At 39.6% G+C, this 23,171-nt stretch overlaps 1 protein-coding gene across 1 annotated transcript in view; it reads right to left on the bottom strand.

The window, feature by feature from the left end:
- Nucleotides 1-19,664, bottom strand: part of PDZD8 (PDZ domain containing 8) — a 68,739-nt gene extending 49,075 nt beyond the window's left edge. The window contains exon 1 of the mRNA XM_045506567.2: nucleotides 18,527-19,664. Within this exon, the coding sequence (XP_045362523.2) occupies nucleotides 18,527-19,398 (872 nt within the window). The 5' untranslated portion in view covers nucleotides 19,399-19,664. The remainder of the gene's footprint in view (nucleotides 1-18,526) is intronic.
- Nucleotides 19,665-23,171: the final 3,507 nt, after the last annotated feature.

The raw sequence follows: 23,171 nt of genomic DNA, 5'->3' as shown, positions 1-23,171 counted from the left end.
TGGTCCTAAAAACAAACAGCAAACAAAGAAAATTCTATTCAAGAAAATCCACAAAAATATGGCAAGAAAGGTGAGAGTCTGTGGTGTCTGAACCAAGACTGCTCCCTCCAACAAGCTCAGCCCGGAAGAGATAGACTGCTAAAGCCAAGAACACAGGCTGCCTCACCCCCTCTAGCTCCCTGTTAGAGGGCTTTCTTCCCAAAGGGAAGAGCAGGCATCAGTGTTTCTCATCTGGCCCTTAGTTACCTATTACTAGGCTAAGTTCGGGGCAAGTGTGGTCAAGAGATTGGCAACTCCTTTCACTGACACAGTCCCCACCTGTGGAACAGTGACTCAACCTTGGGCCAAAAACACTAAGAAAACAGGGGCCTTGACTGTCCTTGACCTGGCTCATGTCACAGTGGTTCTATGCCAAGATGTCCTCAGGCTGCTACCACCTCTCATCCTATCTCCATCTAGCACCCAATAGTTAGAGTGGGAGTGTCATTCACAGAGAAACTTGCCATTGTCCCCATCCCTAACTCCAGAGCCCTGGCTCAAAGATTTTGCCAAGGGAGGAGAGGGAAAGCAGGCCATGAAACAGCTTCTAAACTCTTCCCAAAGGAACTGTTTACAATAGAATATGAAAAAGCTCAAATTTAAAAATGTTCTCATGAACAATGGAGGTTGAGATGAAAGGCTAATGGGAAGAGATTCATGGATTTAATGAAGATACAGCCTACGATAAAGGCTGCCTAGCTTGCAGGAGAGAACCAGGAACTAACACAGCTGGGAGGAGCTTTCCTAGGGTCAAAACAAATATCAAACACTAACTTCAGAAACTACTCCTTCAAAGGAGCCACAATTTGACTGGATTCATTTTTAGAACAATTTGTGCCTCAGGGCATTGTTGAAAACAATAGGTACAATGTCAGAGACTCAACACTCCACTAAAATAATCCAGGCAAATGACTAAAAAACAAACAAATAACAAGCCCTGGGACAGCAGGACCAGTATCCAGAGTTGCTATAGTATATTATCTAAAATATTTGGTTCCCAACAAAAATTATAAGGCATACAAAGAAACAGGAAAGCATGATCCATAAAGCAGAAACAAAGCAGGCAAAAGAAACTGCCAGTTAGAGTCATCAGGTGTTGGATTTAACAGAAAAAGACTTTAAAACAGCTCTTACAAATATGTTCACACAAATTTTAAAGCATGATTGAAGAAGTAAAGGGCAGTATTATGATGATGTCACATCAAATACATAATATCAACAGACACAGAAATAATTTTAAAAACTAAGTGGGAATTCTGGAGTTGAAAAGTACAATAATTGAAATTTTAAAACCCACCAAAAGGGCTATGAACAGTAGATGTGAACTGGCAGAAGAAAAAGAAAATTGTGAATTTGAAGACAGAGCAACAGAGGTTATGTAAGAGGAACAAAAATGAAGAAAAATGAACTGAGCCTTAGAGAAATGTGGGATACTATTAAGTACACCAACATACACATAACAGGAGTGCCAGGGGGAGGGGAAAGAAAGAGAGGGGTAGGAAGGGGAGGGGAGGGAGAGGAGCAGAAAAAATATTCCAAATAGATACAGCTAATAAGCCCCCAAAGCCACAAATTATATAATTTCACTTATATGAAAATCCAGAATAGAGGAGTCAGCAGAGACAGAAAGTAATTAATAGTTGCTTAGGGTTAGGGGTGGTAGGTGGGTAAGAAGGATGATGGGTGAGGGTATGGGATTTTGTTTTTGAGGTGACAAAAATGTTTTAAAATTGACCATGGTGACGGTTGTACATGTCTGTGAATATACTAAAAATCACTGAATTGTAAGCTTTAAACAAGTGAACTGTATGGAATATGAATTATATTTAAATAAAGCTATTTTAAAAAAAATCTAACCCAATTATCTAGAGATAATTGCTCTTGTCATTGCTTTGATATGTAAATGTTTCATTAGACTTATCTGATTAAAAAATCAAGACAGTTGTATGACTTTTTTGAGTAATACAGAGTAACACTAAAACTAATTAGTATAGCTAACATTTAACTGAGTACTCACTATGTAAAAGGCATTACATTTATTAATTCTCACAATAATTCTATGAGGTAGGTACTATAATTAATTCCCATTTTGTACAGGAGGAAACTGAGACACAGAGAGGTTAAATAACTTGCTCAAAGTTACACAGTAAGTGGTGGAGTCAAGAAAATAATCTAAGCAATCTAGCTCCAAAACCCATGTTATTAATCACTGCCTCTTATAAGTTGTTAAAAACAGAAATAGTAGTTTTAAATGGTTGCTCCTAAAGAATGTGACTTAGGGGAGGAAAGAAGAGGGTTTAGGGAAGTAACAGCTGATTTTAATCATAAGTCCTATATTATACTTGATTTTTAAGTTATGTACATTAACTCAAATGAAAAGACAGACAATATCAAATGCTGAAAAGGATGTGAAACTGCTACCATGCTATTATAACTGCTTTGAAAACTGTGTGGCACTATCTACTATGCTTATGAATAGATGTGTAATCTATGACCCATCAATCCTACATATCTGATAAAAATGTGCGTAAATGTTTACCAAGACATGCATAAGAATATTTGTAACAGCAACTGTCCATCAACAATAGAAGGGATAAACTGAGGTACTTTCCAGTGGAATGTATCATAGCAAATATAGTAAAAAAAAAAAACTACATCTATACACAATAACATGGATTAATCTCACAAATATACTATTGAGCCAAAGAAGCTAGAAAAACAATGAATGCATACACTATGGCTCAATTTTTATGAAGTTCAAAAACAGGCAACTCCCACCTCTCCCCAACACACATACAAAGCTACGGTGGTAGAAGTCAGGATAGTAGTTACTCTTAGACAGAGCAGGGAAGGCGGCATATGAGGGACTTTTTGATTGCTGGTAATATTAGATTCCTTGTTCTGAATGCTGTTCTGTTCACTTTTTGAGCAATGAATTATACTTCAGTAAAAGTTTAAAAGAAAAAACATGTTTAATTAAAAAATATGCATTACTTTGGTAACATTTTAAAAATACATATTTAAAATTTTACACCTACAAGAGGAGCCAAGCCTTCTTCTTATATATGGATCTGAGAGAATCTTTTTTAACATCTAAAATATGTTTTTGCTCTGACTGAGATGTTTCTTCAAGACTGCTCTATAAGCACCCTGAATGCCAGCTGGTGACATCTCCATCACACGGCAACAGTAATACTGTTTGCAAACACTGAGATCTTTAGAGAAAAAGGGTTCACTACAAACCCAATAAAAAAATATTCTGAAGTCTAAATCTACTCTTGACTTCAGCATGGGTTCTTGTGTCCTTGCCAAAATAATAAATATGCTAGAGCTTTCAGCTCAATAAAAGGGAAAACTTTCTAACAGTAAGAGCTAGTCAGAAAAGGACACAGCTGTCTCAGTGTACGGCATGCCTTCTGCCTCTAGAAATAATCAAGCAGAGGTTGGATGAGGCTTCGTCAAGGAGGGAAGGTGTTGTGTAAAGAATTTAGAATCATACCAAATTTAGAGATTTGAGATTTGATAATAGATTTGATTCAGAATAATCAGGAGAGGGGAGTGTGGGAAGATACAGATGATCAAAAGTGGCCACAAGTTAATGATTATCTGGCTGCAAATAATGGGGGTTCACTGAATGATTCTCTTAACTTGTGAATAAGTTTGAAATTTCCCATAATGGAGAATTAGAAGAGGTTGTTTTGTATACCAAACAACTTTGGTTCCCCCCTTCTGTGTCCTTTCTCTTTTATACTTTCCTTAGCAACATCATTTCCTCTCACAGCTTCTATATGTTCCATACATTTATGCTTAAAAGTAAATGGAACACTTTCTTTCAAACTTGTTCCTCCTCTCCTGTTTTCTCTTTTTGGCATTTCAGACACTTAGAAACCTGAAGTTACCTTTTACTCCTCCCCTTCTCACAACCAATCAGTTCCACCTCCATTCCCCCAAATTCATGTTGCTAAAATGTCTCTTCTACTATTCTTCTGTGTTCCCAATGGCTTGGTTCAGGTTTTCAATGATCACTTAGAATTTTGTAATTTCTAAAGCCTCTTTTATTTTCTTTAGTAAAAAGCTACCTCACAGGACTATACCAAAGATTTAGGGAGTTCACACATGTGAAGCACCTAGAGTTCCTGTCATGTAACAGGCACACAAATTCTGGTTTTCTTCCTTCTCTGCACTTGAGTCTCACCTAACTGGCTTCTTCACTGAATCCCTAAAGACATCATAAATGTCCTGATTCTGTTCCTTTGTTATTTCTTCTACCTACACTGTACTTTCATCTCATCTTCCTGTGCCTAAAGCTATACTATCCTTTAAAGTCAGCTTAAATGTCATCTCATCCCTTCAACAAATATGCAACAAAATTCTTACCTAAGAATAGAGAGACCAATCAGGCAGACACTCAGAGACTAGTCTTATTTCAGACTCAAGGATACAAACAGCACTACATTCTGCCTGAGGAAGAGAGAACAAGCAGATACAAACAGGCAATTGAGAGTTCTGTGTCATTTCTGCCTTTCAGTCCGACAGTCTTGGCTCTCGCACATTACGAACTAGCAAACTAGATGTATAAACTAGATAAATCAGCGATGATCGTTTTCAAAATGTGTTTCCATTTATTATTCTTCTGAGGCACCCCAGCAGTCCTTTAAATAATGAGTTCTCCTGCTCTATTTAAATTTCATCACAAACCTCTACTAGCCGTAACTTGTATGGTACACGTTATTATGCAAAATACAGCACACTAATACAAAACTACATAAAACTAGAAAGAAAAAGTACAAGTGGTTAGAAATACTCTTAATTTTCTATATTGGTAAACCATGAACCTAAATTTCAAATTTTCAATTTACTTAAACAGTTCAACTGATATTACATGAAAAAGACAACTCACACACCGAGCCCCTCCACACTTAGCAAGTACGGCTATATTATTTTTTCTGAGAGATTGGTCTGCCTGCTAATCACCCTGATCCCGTACTTAGCCCCACAAGGTAAGCTTCTTTTCACTATTCAAGTTCTCCTTCAAAGTCACCTCCTCTCTAACCTTCCCCCCATCCCCCCCCCCATCTGGTCATTGCTTCCTCATCTGGGTTCTAAAAGCACTTCACGCACACTTCTGTGATGCCTCTAATCACCATCTTTACGTGTCTGTCTCTCTCCAGCTCTCCCACACCACCCCTGCCTCCCACTGAACAAGGAGTTGCCTGAGGAGGAAACATATCTGACAGGCAGGACAGAAGAGTGGTTAAGAGCAGACTCTGGAGCCAGACAGCTTGGCTTGGGATCCCACTTCGCCACTTCCCAGCAATATGACCTTGAGCAAACTTCTTGACTTTAAGCCTCAGTTTCCTCATATGCAGAAGGCGGATAATAACTGCACCCACCTCACAGTGCTGTTATAAGGACTACATGAAATAATGAAAAGTTCTTACCGCCCCTCACTTCTCAGCTTCTTTTTGACAAGGTAGTTTACAGCAGTCAGGACTTGGTTCTGAATTGTGGGTCCAGCACTTAGGAGCTTTGAGACCTTGGGCAAGCTAATTAAACTTTGAGAGCCTCAGTCTCTTCATTGTAAAAGTAGGATAATAATTAGCACCTATCTTACAGGGTTACTGTAAGGACTGGATGAGAAAATTCACATAAAGCATTCAGCACAGTAAGGTGCTCTAGAAATATTTCCTATCAAACTTTCTACTTATCTATTTGAAGGCTGGTCTCCTACAGACATGTGAGACAGCAAATTTCTTCCCTTCCACAAGGAACCAGTTCAGGGCTCAACATTACCACGTTTGATGTTCATGGTTATAGCTGTTTGTCTTCCTTGGACTTCAGGTGGCCATGATTTCAGTCACCATACTAGTTGATTTTTTTTTTTAATTGTGTTCTTTGTGAGGATATGAACTTGTAAGTGCAAGAAAACAAATTAGTAACAGTCAGTATGCCTCCCTACCTTACGTATCACCTTCTGTGTCATTAAGCTTTTTAACTAAGGCTTATATTAAACTGAATATATTAAGCAACCGACTTAAGGAAACCCATAGAGAACTATTCTATTTATGGAATTCCTTGGTGTGCATTGGGCTGACAAAGTCCGTATCTGGGAAAATTATTTTAATTTCTGTACTCCTAGGGAGAAAAAAATATTCCTGAACAGTTATGTAACTAATAAGAACAAAGATAATAAATATTGTTACAAAAAAAAACCCCGCCCCTGCTCATCCATATACCCTCTACCTAATATAAAAGTTTCACTTTTATCCAAACTCTTAATTCCGCACAGAATTATCTACATCTAAACTCCTTCACAATTTTCTGAAGCACTGAACAAAAGAGTGATAATAGAGGCTGCAGGTCCCTCATAATAGAACTCAATAGCTGGTGACTCAAAGATGAGTCAGTGTTAACTGATATCATCTGCACGAGAGAGAAAGTATCAAATGAGATAAGTTGCTCAGGGAACCAAGTAGTTCTCTTGACCGTGTCTGATAAGTCTACCTTTTTATGTTCATCACGACCCACAATGTGAAGGTCCATTACCATAGCCTATGGTCAATTGAACCGCAACTCTCAGCTTTCACAAAGGTTTAAAAAAAAGGGGGGGGGAGGTGGGTGGGCAGAACCATGATAATTGTCCTCAAATCCAAATTCCTATTTCTCTCTACCAGATTCCCCAACACATGCCTTTGAATAAGAGAATATAAAAATTACTTTATACAATTCTAGTATGTCTATAAATTACATAATACTTTCATATACATCCTTGATTCTCGTAACTCGTAACAATGTACATTATAAGTCTTATTTTACATGTGAAAAAAACTAAATATGGGGCAATTCAAGTGGCTTTCTGTGATCACACAGTAAATGGTACAGTCAAAACTGCAAGACATCCCAGCCCTGTACTCCTTACAACACCAGTATGTACAAGCAATACTAAAGCAACGGAAAATAATGTATGTATTTAATATTCATTACAGCTGACTCAGAAAGTGAGGCAATAGGGGTACCTCCTTTACATACGGAAAAAATAAATAAACTTCAGGTTAGACCAGTGGTTCTCAAAGATTCTGTTCACAGGACCTCTATACATTCAAAAAAATTAAGGACTTCAAAAAGCTGTTGTTTATGTGGGTTACATCTATTGATATTTACCACATTAGAAATTATAAATAATACTTTTAAACATAAGAATATACAAGCTCACATTCCACTCCACTGCACACTTATGAGACAGACAGTGAAAAAGGCAAATGACATTTTTGTATTATTATAAGAATAGTTTTTGACTTGGGAGGCTCCTCTTGGATCCAAAGGGGTCCCCACACCACACTTTGAAAATCACTGAGTCTGGCAATTCTTAGTCTTAGCAATTCTTCTTAGTCTGACAATTCTTCTTAAGTTCCAAGTTGTAACTTACTATCTTACTTTAAGTACACTGTTTCTCACTACTAGATTTTTTAAAAATCTTGAAGGAAGGAAGGACAGTTTTGTTTCCTCACTGCACTAATTCTCTTTGCAGTGCATAGTGTCCTGAACAAAGATAGTATCAAACATTTACTGGGTAAACTGAATCTCTTCTGAAGTCTAGTGGATGAGGGAAAACACCTTAAGGCAAAATTGTTAACTCCCTACTATGGTAAAGACACGAACAGTGAAGTATATAACACAGAGGTCTATCTTCTTAAGCCACTCAGATGTATCAGACAAAAACTCCACCTCAGATATGAAGTAAGAAACAGCAAAAGATCGGAACAAGAGAAATGAGGTGAAAGTTAATACTTTAAGGTTGTAACTGTCCAGCTCGCCCCTCATTCTTCTCTATCCAAGTAAAAGTAGCAAAGCATCTTCTGAAGTATAAACGATTTTAGTATTATTCCTATCTTCCTCTACTCTTAGTGCTTAATCAACCACTAACTAAAGTTGGAACTTACTAAATGAAAATATTTTTAAAGATGATTTGTACCTGCATATTTAGGAAAAATTCCTACATTAGACCTATGCAGAAATAACAGAAGTGAATAATAATACGACATTAACATTTATGTAATTCTTTTCTCTAAGGACTTTAAAATCTTTAGATTTTTATTTCATTCAGTATCAAAAATTAGAAGTTGTATGTCTTGCCCAAGGATACACTAAGTCAAGAAATGATTTAGTAAACATCCATAGTAAACAGACATTCCTCATCCCCTAATCCTACTGTTTTAGGGCAAGAGCCTGAATTACTTCCAAGAGAAACCTTAAGAGCACAGACGCTCCACAGATTCTGATCTAATAAGTGCTTGTTGACTGGCATGAATCTCAGAATGAGTCCAAACCCTAAGTCTATAGTACTAAATATTAACATATTTTGAATAATTTACTCAAATATTTTAACTGAGCAATTAAAACGGCCTATAATTTAGATAAACTGTATTCACGGGCTTTACTACAGACTAAGAATGTCATGAGTTTTCTCCTCACACTTCACTAATTTCAAAACATCTGAACTAAATTCAGCCATCTACCACTCCAGCATTAGCAAACAGAAGGAACTATATTTTGCTACAAACATTTGCTTAAATTCTTCCCATGTCAAGATTTTGCAATTATAGTCCTGATTAAAATCCAAAGCTAAATACTGAGAACTAACAACTTTTCCAAGTATTAAAATAGACCAGACATCATCTTCCTAAGTTTTACAGAAAATAATACTACACTTAATAATGGTAAGAACACAGTAAGATTTTCAATGTATTATAAAAATAATTATACAGTGAAATTAGCTATAGAAGAATGGCTCTTACTTCAGCCATGGCAAGTTTCATAGAACTAAAAGCTTTGAATTATTTACTTGCTTGACCAAATAACTAAGGCAGCAAGACTGTGTAGTCAGCAACCACATTCATCCTTAGTAATGAGTATGAGTATAATCTAATATTTATGAAAGGCTATTGTGTGGAAAGGACAATGAGTTAGCATACAACATGAACACCAGATGCACTATTTAGTAGATACTGATGTCATGAAACAGCTGTATCTAAGAACACAGCACAGTCATTTTTCAAAACAGAGATTCTTATAGCCAGCTACTAAACAGAAATATTATCCCCCTATCATTGCTACTTAAAATTTTATAGTAAAAAACAAGTCACTTATAATTGCACATTGATACAGGTAGGATATGGAATTGATCCTAGCAGAAATACCATTTCTAAATAGACCGAGGTTAGAAATACAAATTCAGCTGGCACATACCTTACCAATGAACCACGTATATGCAACAGGTACTTTATACAAAAGAATAAACCCAACTAAAACATCTTTACTGTGCTAGTCAGCATTTCTGTTGCAAGTATATATCAAGAAGAATTATGCTGGGGAGTGGAAAATTGTGTAGCATTTTTTTTTGTTATCAAAGTTATGCAAATCAAAGCACAGACACTTTAGTACTCCACCTACATTATCATCAGCCATTCTCCCTACAATACATGAAGAATTCACAGGCATAAAGTCATGCTGATTAGAGAAGAAATACATGTTCTAATGCATTTCACTGATTTCATGAAAACTGGTATTTATGCACCAAAAGAGTGAAAATAAGTTTTATTGTTATTCTGTATTAGTCCAAGGGAAGGATGATAATCTAGTTTATTGATACTGACCTTTCCTAAGAATGTGAAATTAAAAACCAAGGCTTCTGGAGTGTCAGAGAAGGCTGCAAACACAGTTGTGTTTTGTCTTTGTACGTGGAAGTGAGAAGAGGAGAGATGGTGTCCATAAGGTGCCTGACAGACCTTGAAGTCAGCACTGTGTACTGCTGGAGACCTCAGTCAGCATCATTTATGCTTGTGGGCACGTGCGCGTGTGTGTGTGAGGAGGAGGCACTTCTCTTCAATACTGATTTTACAATCAGGAAGAATTGAGTTACATATTATCAGTCTGTGTTTATAATGAAAACTTTCAACCATTAAAAAAAAAAGGCTTAAAATATGTTCCATGCATTCTGCTTAAGAAATTCAATGAACAGGTATTCTTGAGACAGACTAAATTCAAAATCCCAGCACTTTAGTTACATTGCTGAGTTCACTCTGTGAAAATTTATTAAGTATAAGTAAGAATCTTAGTAAGAGGGGAAAAAAAAAAAAGAAAAAAAAAAGAAGAGACAGATTATACCTAGGTTTTGGGCAGTGTCTATATACACGCATGGTAACATAACACACACACACATTATGTGTTAATAAAAAGGTTGTGCAAAAAAAAAATTCTGCTTTTAAAAGGCTAACATACTTTTTTATACAGGATAGTTGAAAAGGTGATTTGGAAGCAGGGACCAGAAAAGTGACAGGGTGAGCTCTTTGGCTATCTGTGGGAAGAACATTGCTGGAGAAAGACTAGCAAAGGCTTTGTGATGGGAACAAGCTTGGAGTGTAAGAATAGCCAGGAGGCCAGAATAGACTGGAAGGAAAAGTTATAGAAGATAATAAGCTCAGAGCGAGAGAGTACTGCCAGGAGTGGAGTAAATCAGTGAATGAGTTAGACCCATATATACTGCATAGAGGAGAATGTCCATGTTATACCTACAAACCAATTCTCTGAGTCACATTTATATTATACTCCCCATTTTATTATTAAGGAGAAAAGGAGAGGGAGATGGATAGGGAAGGGCAGAGGGAAAAACAGGTACCTCCTTAGTATATAAGAGGTCTGTATATGTGTGTTTGAGGATTGAGTTAGGTGTACACCTCAAACTTAACACTGGGTATACATCAGGAAAATAAAATTAAAAGAGAGAGAAGTACATTTTTAACTTCTTAATGCTCCTAAATAATAGTTGAACATTTGCAAAAAAACTGGAAAACAAATCCCCAAACAAAAAAACCAAACTTAAAAACATCAAAAGAAAAAACCTAGTATCTACACAAAGATATAAACAGGATGTTTATGGTACCATTATTTGTACTAGTGAAAAACTGAAAAAAAAATCAAGGAATTGGTTAAGTTACGGTACTTCCAATCAGTATAATTCTAACCACTTGTCAAAGCAAATAAAGTAGGTATATTTGAAAAACTAAAATATAGTGAGTAAAACAAGCAAAAAAAAAAAAAAAAGCAAGATGCTAACAGTGGGGTATCACCTATGATCCTGTTTTTATAAATTAATAACAAATTAGAATACATTTAGAAAAAATATGTAAGAATAGTCTCCAAATTTAACACTTTGCTTTAAGAAAACGTATCACAGGAGATTTTTCACTTTGACATCTCATATTTTTCTAACTGAATTTTTACAATGAGTTTATCACTCATTTGAAAAGGGAAAATTTTTTTAATGTATCACCCAGCAAACGTCTGACATATCTCTAGCAAAATGTCTGACCAAGGTAGGATAATCAATAAATGCGTATATTCAATTAGTTACTAAAGGAAAGATACATTTATTTGGTAGACATATGTGACATTTATTATCTCCAATTAGATATCGTTTCCATTTCTATTTTACAGATAATGGAAACTCAGACTAAGAGAAGATTAAGGCCTTTTGTCCAAGGGTTGTTGCTCAAAAGAATGCTAAATTCAGGTACACATTAATCCAAAGCTCTATTTACTGGAATAGTAATTTAAGCATTTCTCTATAGCCTCAACCCAAAAAGAATGAAATAATTCCATAGTACGGGTTGTCTTTACTTAGCACCTGCAGCTCTACTCATTTGAAGGTAAATAATTAAAACTTACACATCATTTCCCCTAGTACAAATACGGTAAGTATGTGGTTTTATGGGAGTCCTAGCAATTTGGCAAGAGAGACTTGGAAACTACTCTGTACAACTTCTGCTAATGACCAGGTAGTTGCTTTACAACTTTCCAATGAAGTGTGATGGTCTCTGATGCCACGCCAAAAGTGTTGGTAGGTCCTATGGCTCCAGAAAGGAATAAAGGGATTTAATAGGACTTGTTGCCTGGTGACCCAGTTCTTAGAAAATGGAGAATGTGAAGGGAAGAAATGCTGAGTCTAAATGAGGTATTTATTGGTAGAAACTAACATGAAATGCCAGATATTCTTTGAACAACTGATTTGGAAAGTTTCAGCCTGCTATAGGGAATCTTACTAAGAGGAAAAAAAAAAAGAAGAGACAGATTATATACTTCCTTGCATAGAGAGGTTTTTTAGAAATGCCTGAGCCATACAAGCCATACAAGAAGGCCAGTATGAAGTGCTTCATATTTATTTTAGCCTGTTAGTTTTAGTTATATTTATGGGAAGAAAATTGGGTCCTTCTATCTGCATTTACCACTCAACCTAGAGTGTAAGGACCCCAGACAGGTTTCCAGAGGACAAAAAACTTTATAAAATTAAACTGTTCATTTATTTTCTGCAGAGTATCCATGGTTTTCATTAACTTTCTAAAAAGATAGGACCCTCAAAAAAAGGTTTAAAAGTACCTATCAACTTACATGCATACATGTTTCTTTTTCGTAGGCACGTAAGCATAGTTTTTTGGTTTTTAAGGCTTTTTGTTTAAGGGTTTAGAGCAGGAATTCACAAACCTTTTTAACAAAGGGCCTGATAGTAAGTATTTTGAATTGGTAGGTGCACATGGTCTGTTGTACATTCTTCTTCTTTTTTCTTTTTGAGTTATTTTAAATGTAAAGTTTAAAAATGTAAAAATCATTCCCAATTTGTGGGCCTAACATCAACTTGTTTGCACACTCCTGGTTTACTTAGCGTAACCACTGATTTATCTCACGTCTTTGGGAGTCCAGGACTTTTTAACTTTGAAAAACACACTAACCCCCTCTAAGTCTCAAGTTTCCACATCTGTAAAAATGAGATACCAACCTTTCCTACACAGTAGCTGTAACTATTAAGTGAGACAGCAAATGTTTGCATCTGTACACATATTGCCTGGCAAATATAGTCAGCAAACTGATTTTATTACCTGTGCCTCTGCCTCATGACAGATTAATAACATTAGTAAGTCTGTATGAAGTGTTTGATCAGCCATGCTCCTCCACTACAGTCTACTTTATAATGATCTGCTTTGGCTATTCCCAGGAACAAAGTGGGGCTTTCCCAGACAGCCAACAGACCTGTATACACTACTGATCAGAACTCAACAGGACCTTCATAATTACTCTTCTCTCTTCAATGTATAAAGCGAATTTCTAGAGGAAAGACTTAATTTTCAACATATCATTTTCCACCTAACGTGTTTTAAGTGCCTAAATCACAATAATTAAAAATAGCTTAACAAAATCCAACCTACAAGAAGTAAAATCAGCACCAATTGGAATATACTTAGGTGTACCAAGAAACCTAAGGCCACAAAATACTACACAACACAAAGTCGAGACAATGACCTCTCCTCTTTCTGTTTCTCACAAAACTGAAGGTCTTAAATATATCCAAATGTCATAATAATGTCATAATGTAATAATGAGCTTTAATTATTTTTTGTTTTTCCCAGGAAGACTAGCCAGCCTGAGAGCATGAACTATGTTATAACCATTTTTATCACCTTCATCATACTCTCACAACACCAGGTATGGAATTCTTCAGGAAGTAGTTACTGAAAATAAGTGGCCATTTTAAAAATGACTTAGTTATTTATCTAAGACCATGATCTTACAATTACGTTTATATAGAGATAGTCATCTGAGGAGGAGTACAAGAAAAAAAGCACAATAGATTAAAAAATTAGCTACTGCATCATTACTCTGGAAGAGCTAGAGTAATATCCCAGTGTCCTTGTCTCCACTCTCCAAAGTATCAAAGGTGAGTTATCTTTCCTACTATTAGTAAGTAAAACTATGATTTCTACAATCACTAAGGAATTTTAGTAGCTATTTTAAAGTATTTTCCAGCCTAGGCAAAGACACCTTTTAAAAGCTGTCCATATATAGAAAAAAAAGTATTACAGAGTAAGCAAATAAACACAGTACATTATGCTTAACTTTACAAATGACATTGTCAGCTTTCAGTGAATTTACTTTGAAAGTTTTTAAGATATGGATTACTTCATGTCTTTACCTTGAATAATCAGTAAAATTAAAAAAGCAATAACTAACAGTATGAATAAATGTTTTTCTTCCTCATCTCATAAGACCAAGGAAGAAATAACACAATTACAAACCACATTACAGAGTATGAGGCTTTCCAGACCAACCCTAATTTAGTTCTCTGAAATTAATGATATATTTAGAGAAAACACAGATAAATATAAAGATACTAAAAGACCCTATCTAACTAAATACATCCCTGTCCTCACCTCCTCAATTTCGTCATTAAGAATATGTGAACAATTTCCACAAATATATATTAGAATATTTTTGAGTAAAAGAACAACAGTTATAACAAAAATAGTCATGTTCAGAAGATATTCCATGAGCTTGGAAAGTGAAATCTTTCCCAAATATTTGTTCCATTCTCATTCATTGAATTCAAATTTTATCTCTAAGTAGCTGTTCCCTTATTTATAGATCAGAAAAGTAAATGCTTACATATAATTAATTAGGGACCCATACCCTGCACTAAAGAAGTCCACCAAACTCAAGGGAAAAGTAGGCACTATCTACTTACTATCACTGTACTGCAGAGAAACAAAAAAATATTTCAAGAGATTTTAAAAAGATTTCTAATAGAATGATTTCTTAAAATTCAACATTATGATGATAATGTCCTTTATAAAATAAAATTTCTCAGTGAAAGTCTCTTCAAAGATAAACTGTTTAAGGAGTGGTAAAAATGATCACCCTCTACTATTCAGCTATTAACTCTTCCCATTTTTAATGAAGAGTGTCAGTAACGCTCCTCATTTAGTAAGTCTCTCAAATTCATATGATGTGAGGCCAGGCAGGTACCATCAGTAAGCAGAGAAAGTGGGTGGGGACTATAAACTACATGTAAGAGCCTCTGGCAGCTGCTCTAGACTCCATCTCTCCATCTTACTACTTACTACTAGGATGAATGCAGGTCTGGGGCTACGAGATCGTCTAAATTTTCCTGAGAAGTCAGAAATCCAAATCATACAAATTCTTCCATTTTTAAATGTCGGTAATTGAGAAACATAAAACCTCCAGTGCGGGCCAAATTAAAAGCACCCGCAAACTGAATCCTGACCTTTCAGTATACAACCAGTGCTAACGACCCAGCAATAATGCTCTCGGAACAGAAGCATCAGTAAGAATCTCAAACATCTTACTTCCAAACCCTCAGCTCCTCAGGACTAGTATTCAGATTTCATGCTGCAGATGGATCTTCCCACGTGGTCAAGAACATTAGCGGTAATCTCTGTCTCGAAGACTAATTTTTCGTTCAGAATAATAAAAAAAAAAAAACCTACAACTTTAATTTACTATTTTAAAGTATACATTTTAAGAAAAAAAAACCAACACAATTAACACTGAGCTGGTGAAATGAGAATATTAGTAAAATTAGAATTATAATATGTAGAAAATATGTATACATATTATAACTCATTAAATATAATGCTTTACCAACTGTGTTAGTTGGGTAAAATGAAGTGTCTATCAGCTGGGTCCTTAGAAAGCAACCCTGAGCTCCCTTCTCATCTCTCGATGAGACATCAGAAACTGGCAGTCCCGATGGACCCTTTACTTTAGCAACGTGAAAATGGAAAAACAAATGAAGAGGGAGGAGGAAGTGACAACAAAGTTAATTGGCAAGATATTTCTGTCATATAATAATTTAAAGTGCTGAAGGCTCCTAAGACTCAATACAATTTTCTTTACTGCTTTAGCTCTACTAAGTAGATTAAATAGCTAAAAAGGGTAAACTAGCAAGCCCTTCTATTTGGAAATAAAATCTGCTGGATTAAAGAAGAAATGCTATGTGGGGCAGCACCCAGAGATTTAATCTTATGATTTAATCTTAAAAGGATACTTTTTCAAAATTCCCAATTTAAAGGGAAAAAAAGCTTTATAGTCATACTCTTCTCAGAGTTCTCAGTTAATCTGGAAGGATACCTCCACATATATTATATTGATAGCATACTTAAAAAAAAATTCCCTAAGAACAACTTAGTATAGTTTAAGAAAAAAGGGAGCCTGGCTTTACCAGAGCTGGATTTCACCACTTGACAGCTGTGTGACTTTAAGCAAGTTACTTAACTATTCTGAGCACTATTCCTTCAACTATGAAAAAGGATAAACACTAGCTACTTTATTTCTCATTATGAGAACTGTTATACATCTTAAATGTATTTAATTCATTCTCTTAGCTGAAACTTGAATCCGCTCCACATCAGTAGTTTAAGATTCCTGGCAGAAAGAACAGCTACACACAGATGAGAGAACCCAACACTTCCTGAAGCAGCCCTTTTCATCCTTACACTTCTATTTTTTCTTTTACTAACATAAAATCAGCCTCCTAGTTACTTCAACCCCATCAATCACATTCTAGTTTAAATCTTATTACATACAGGTTATTCAATTCTCACTAAACTCTAACCTCTATAAGGGTTGAGGCTGTTCAGCATTGAAGCCCCACCACCTACAACAAGCACATAGCAGGTGTACAATAAATATTTACAGACTGAGTGATACATTCTGTGCAATATTTACTGACTGACCACTGAAATGCCTTCAAATATAAAGAGCACAAATATGTGTATTTCTGGAGGTGATCATTTAATGTTTAAGGTTTAAAAGTTGAAAATCATACATAACAAAATGCATGCTGTTTTTTAAAAATCCCTTTGGATACAGTAAGTGAAAGCAATTTTGCTGTATTTTAAATGATGATGCTGTTCAGTGATATAGATGATAAAGTTCCTTCAACAAAATAAACCTATTAATGGCTCCATAACTCCTAATCATAATTTCGTTCAGATTTAACTGAATTCTAAGTCTACATGTCAAAATGACATGTAATCTCACTACCACTGGCTATTCTGCAAATAACCCCCAAACAATAACTTAATCAAGTTTTACTATCTGAAAGTCGCCCAGAAAACATCAGTATTGAAGTTGTGATAGATTATCAAAATCCATGACAACCTTCTCTCATGACTTTCTCAGCAACACACTGCTATAAATATCTCACTGCTTAAACACCAGAACTCATTTATGATTTAGTCACTTATATTCCAGAACTGAAAGAGTGGTTTTTTTAAGGTATATTCTACTTCACAGAACAGGAAATCAAACATAGTGAATGACCAGTTCACCAACGACCGCAAATCTAGGGAAATATTTCCATTAAAATTTTCCCCTGCCACCTGACAGTTTTAAGCTGTCAGTCTGTGCTATCAGCCTAAACAAAACACAGTTAGTAAGGTAAATCCACCACATACGTAAGTCAATACTCCACCCCAAATGCAAACATAAACTATTTCTTAATCATCTGGGTCACTGATGCTTGAAACTGCGGTAGAAAATTAGTGATCTACAAATATGTAACTTCCACTAAAGGGAACTAGGTAAGGCAAATACCAGACTGACATAATTTTATAATAAAGAACAAAATCCAAAAGGGTCAAACATTTTAATGAACACAAAATTAAAGGTCTGAAAGTAGAATTTAAAATTCACTTGTTTCAGAAGAAATAGCCATAGATGACCCTTTCTGCTTCAACACCGACAAGCCTTCCTAGAACAAAGTGGATGAAACTTCTAGCCCTGCAAAACTTCCTTTCCCCTTCCAGGGCTATATTAAAAGAAAGACAGACAGACAGAAAAGAAACCTGTACGTTAATCAAAATAGTATCCTACATAGAAACAAGCTGCCAGACATAGGAAGGCTTCTTTAAAAGGTTAAAATCATTACCTATCTTTAAAATACATTAAATACTTTAAAATACTACCTGCAGGGCAATTTCAGGTACTGTGGGAGGAACTTGCGGTCATGGAGTTGACACACGAGGGACAGAGTCTGGGTTGGTGCTGTAGAACCTCCCCCAAAAGAGCAGATGACATTAACATAAAGTGTACAGAGAACTGCACTATGTACAGGCTCCTAACTCGTTTCCAGCTTGCTATGGGAAAGTACTCCTTTCAAATAGATCCTCCCTCTGCCCTCAAAGTTGCCAAACCATCAAAGTTGCACAATATAACAGCCCTGGGATACCAGCACTCCTCATGCCTGTACTTTGTATCAAGGAAGAATTTCTCAACGTGGCTAAGGTGATGCTGCAAAGCTGCCCTCGATGCAGCAACCACGTACAGGAACAGTTTCTCAACAGCCCCAGGGCCGACTCCGGGAAGGAGGGTGGACTTGCCTTCCATGTTCAATATGCTGCTGACAGCACCTTAGAAAAGGTTCCTACCTCCTATTAATGTCTTTCGGAAGCAAAGAACGTGGGCCCTACTTGCCTCTATCTAGGGCTCTGCCAGGGTTGGGAAGAGCCCCGGAAAGCAGGGGCTGGGAATAAGTCTTCGCCCTTCCACCCAACGCCGGCGGCAGCGTCCCGCCAGGCCCGGGTTCCCAGCACCCCAGGCCCCCGTGCCGGTGGGCGACTTGTCCCCGCACCTCTCTCACCTGATTTTGTAACTCGGAAGAGTGTGCTTGCGCTTGATGATTTTCTTGAGCTGGTTGACGATGATGGAGGTGAGCTGGGGCATGGGCCGCCCTTCAAACTGGGAGCGCACCTCGAAGTCGATCAGCGGGTCTTCCACGAAGGAGAAGAACCAGTGGGTGAAGGGCACGCGGGTGAGGACGAAGCGCAGCCTCCCCACCACCCGGGACAGCTTGACGAACAGGTAGGCGGACTTGCCGAAGACCAAGTCCACGTCGATGGCCAGGTGGAAGCCCCCGTTGTACTCCACCTCCGCTTCGAAGGCCAGCTCCTCGGGGGAGGTGGCGGGCAGCGCCTCCCCCTCGGGGCCGTCGGGCTCCCCGGTGGCCGCGGGTACCACGGGCCGGAGGAGCCGGATGGTCTTGATGAAGGGCACGGTCTCGCCCAGAAACACATCCCGCAGGCTCAGCCCCTCCAGCAGGCGCCCGGCCGTCTTGGTCTGCAGCAGCTCCTCGAACTCCACCTTGATCTTCTTGGTGACCCAGCGGCGGGCCAGCGCGGTGTCCCGCAGCTCCCGGAACAGGAACAGGATAGTGGCGTTCAGAAAGTAGCAGGTCTCCCGCGTCGGCGGAGCGGGGGTCTCGGAGGCCGGGGTCGGGGTCGCGCCGCCCTCGGGGGGCCCGCCGGAGGGCTCCTCAGCCCCGCCGCCGCCATAAAGGTACTCGCGCAGGGCCAGGCCCGGCACCGGCTTGATGTAGCGGAAGCCGTCGCCCGCGCGGGAGGCCTCGTCCGGCGGCAGTTCGGGCTGTTTGCGGTAAAGCAGCAGGAACTGGGTGAGGAGCGTGAGGAAGGAGCCCAGCACGGCCGACGCAAGGATCATGAGCAGCAGCCCCATCCCGCCACCGCCTCCGCCCTGGGCGCCCGGGTCCCTGCTCCCGCGCCCACAGCGCCGCTTTCTTCACGCCGCCCTCCCCGCTGCCTCCATCTTGAGGACATCGGGCGGCGGAGTCGGGGCGAGCGTATCCCTGGGCCTAGTCCGCCGGCTCCAGCCGGAGCGCTGCAGCGCCTGAGCCTGCGGCGGCCCGCGCCTCCCCAGACACTCCCGGAGGCGGCCGCTGTGGCGGCGGCGGCGGGGGCGGGAGGGGGCGGGAGGGGGCGGAACGGCGCCATCTGCAGCCTCCGCTTATTGGACGAACGTCGCGTGACGTCAGGAACGTACTCGCTCCCGGCGGCGTCGCCTGGCAGCCGGCGCCCGGGCACGCGTACGCGGGTCCTTCACCTCTCGGGCGCCCTTCCAGCCCCGCCTCCCACGCCCAACATTCCAGTTCCCCGCGTTCCACGTGGCTGTCACTTCTGAAGTCTGTTGGAATCTGGGAGGATAACCGGAGCCACTGCTTGGAGGCTAAGGAGGCCGAGCAGAGATGGCGTGGCGCATTCTTGATCCCTTATCTTCTAATGCGCCCATCCCCCATCATTGGCCGTGGTCCCTGTTACCTCTGCTGCAGTGTGATTCTTCCACTCGCGCCCCTGAGGATGGTCTGGCGGCTTTCCCGGCAGGGCTGCGCCGCAGAGGATCTGAGCTGGCCGTTCGGAGACTTCCTAAGCCGAGGGCAAGACTGGACTGCCTTAAGAGAACCGCCGTCGCCCACCATCAGTCTGACCAGCAGACTCTGCGTCCGCGGAGGGTGGGCCCTGAGAAGGAGGGACAGAAAAAAGGCGTCAGATGCGGACTAACTTTACCACCTAGGTAGATAATCCGAGATTTAAATCAGAAGAACGTAAAAGAGCCGGTATGAGGAATGATGTGTGAGATGAATTTGCCAGATGATTGGAAGATGAATAGTGACTCACTGCGAAGCTCTTGCAGTGCTTTAAGCCCCCTGAGTGTATTACTATATTTAGTCCATTTAAGAGACATTTATAGTTAGCTGTCATCCATTTTACAGATGCAAACACTGGCGTAGGAACTTAGGTTGCCTAAGGTCACGCAATGGAACTTGGTTTCTCTAAAACTAAACCCTTAACCCTTGGTCACTACTCTGTACTATGATGCCAAGGTTGCTAGAGCTGGAAGGGAGCTTATTGGTTCCATGGTGCACAGAAAAGGGGAGTTGAGGGGGGAGGTGCGGTGAGGAAAGACGTCAGGAAATTTTGCACAGGGCAGCACCTTGACCAAAGCCATAGAGTTAATGAAGCCAGGTTGCCCAGCAATAATGTTACTCCTCCTGCCCTCTGGTTACATCATAAATGCTTATGTGCTCCAACCACCAGACACCACAACAACCTATCCCTACTCCCACAGGGGTCAGATATTCCATACCTGAAAGTTAGGCTGGTTCTGGCTGGTCTTAAGGGGCCAGGGCAGTGTTCCTCTCTAGCCTTGGAAGATCTCCAAGCCAGTGACTGTCCTGAGTCGGAGTGATTCTAGAACTAAAACAGAGTTCGGCCCTGTTCTGACCCAGCTGGAGCAGGTATAGAACTTTGCAACTAGGCTAATCTAATCTTATTCATGCCCAGATGTGAGACCTAAATGGCTCCTTTGCTATGAAAATGTAAGCCTGCTGAGGGAACCAGGCTCAAAACCATATTCCACATCCTATGGAAGTCCAGAGCCCTGCCGGGATATCTGGGAGCTCCAGGCAACTTCTTTTCTTGTGGTCACCTCTGGCTCCTGGCCTCTGCTTCTGGGCTGCTGTCTCAGTTCTACACTGTTTCAACGCAAATGGGAAATGTAGACTCTTCCTCAATAGCCACCAAAAGTCTTACTCATACCACTCCTGTACCATTGTAGTAAATGTCACAGAAGCTGGAGGTGGGGTGGAAGATTATCTGAGTAACTTTAACATTACTGAGATACCAAATCCTCAAACTGTATATTAATCCATTCTGCATCTTAAAATATTCTTCAACCACCTCCCTCCCCTAGAAGGGAAGTTGGTGATTTTCCTGGAAGTGAGTTCTCAGCCTCACTCTCCATCTTGCAGGTTCCTCCGTCTTCTTCCCTTCTCCTGCCTCTTCCTTACTCCTCAGATTACCTCTGGGAATCCCACATCTTCTCAATCTATTACGCAGGGTTATTCGGGTCCCCAGCAAAACTTGTCCCCTGAGGAGTGCACTCCAAATCCATGAAGGAGCTCAGCATACCTTTTGGTGTGAATATTTTCCCCTTGTGTTAAAAATGTCCAACATTTATTGAACACTTACAATAACAATTATTATTATATTTAATATTTATAATTAAAATTATTTTATATTTATAGGGAATCAACTGCATGCCAGGCACAATGTTAGGCATTTTATGTGCCTTATCCCATTTAAAAATCAAAATGTCCATGAATGTTGGCCCTGTCCCTCCATCCTACCCAGGTGTGGGTAGCCAGTCCAGCCCCTGGCTGGCTGACCTCATCACAGCCCACCTAGCCAATCCACCCCCACATTTCAATCTGCAAATATCTGCCAGGTTGGGGGCTTTCCATTTTGCCTTTCACTAGGTCATTCAGCTAACTCAGGGTTTCTGAACATTAGCACTATTGCCATTTGGCTGGAAAATTCTTTGTTATGAGGGCTGTCCTGTGCATTGCAGAATATGATGCTGTGTTAATAAAAGCATTCCCTGGAACTATATAAATTCAGCGACCTTTTAAAAAATATTAATGCTAGTTCACAGAAATTCAGAAGTCTGAGAAGCCTTGGCCCCCAGCTCTGAACATTTATGATTCTGAGTAAATTTTTGAAGGAAGAAATACTTAGCTTACCTGCTGACCTTTAAATGAGTCTTAAGTGACATCATTGAAATTAAGCTGCCCAAACAGGCTTCATGGGAAGTATCCATTTCAAGGGGAAAGGCAATTGAATACTGGAAAATGGGGTACATATAAGACTAGCATTCTTACCAGGTGGAGAGAGGCATGGACCACTTCTGCTGTTAAATTCTGAATCCCTCCTGGTGACCACCAAATAGGATGAGAAAGCCAAAGCATGTGAATATGGAGAGTTTAGGAGTAGCGCAAACCAATTTTATTAAAAATGATTTACGATAATGCAAGTATCACAAAATATGGAGAAGAGATAGAGAAGTTTAGAATGATTGCCTAAAAATGATACATTAAACCATTTTGTGAACTGTCAGAATTCAAATCCAGCAACTTTTTTGAGCATCCCACGTGTGCCAGGCTCCAGAGATACTGAATGAATAGGACAGAGTCCCTGCCCTTGGGGGTGCCAGGCCCATGTGGAAGCAGAAACACATCTGCATAACTGATGTTAAAAGACAGTACCTAGCACCTTGTGGGAACGGAGCCTTCTGGTTCAGGGGTAGGGACAATTGATTACAAGGAACAGAAACTGCCTCAAGTTAACTGAGATTGGATAGCTTCAGGAACCCCAAGATGCTCAGCTGGGGTTCTCTCAGAAACCTGGAGGTAAGAGGGCTCTTTCTCTCATTCCTTCTGGCCCTGTTGCCACCCAGTATCTTGTCTCTACATCTCTCTGCAAGTCTCTGTCCTTTCCCCTCTCCTAAAGGGCTCTTGGTTCCTACTTCTGCATAACCTCAGCATGCAGGCAGCTTTGGAAGGCACCAGTTCTGCATCCACATCTACAGGGTCCTATGTTTCTGGTACCTAATGTGACCTGCTATTTCAATTTCAAGTGCTAGGAGAGACACTCCAG

Source organism: Camelus bactrianus, chromosome 11, assembly GCF_048773025.1.
Source record: "Camelus bactrianus isolate YW-2024 breed Bactrian camel chromosome 11, ASM4877302v1, whole genome shotgun sequence".
In the NCBI taxonomy this organism is placed as follows: domain Eukaryota; kingdom Metazoa; phylum Chordata; class Mammalia; order Artiodactyla; family Camelidae; genus Camelus; species Camelus bactrianus.
This window is presented reverse-complemented; position numbering and strand designations above follow the sequence as displayed.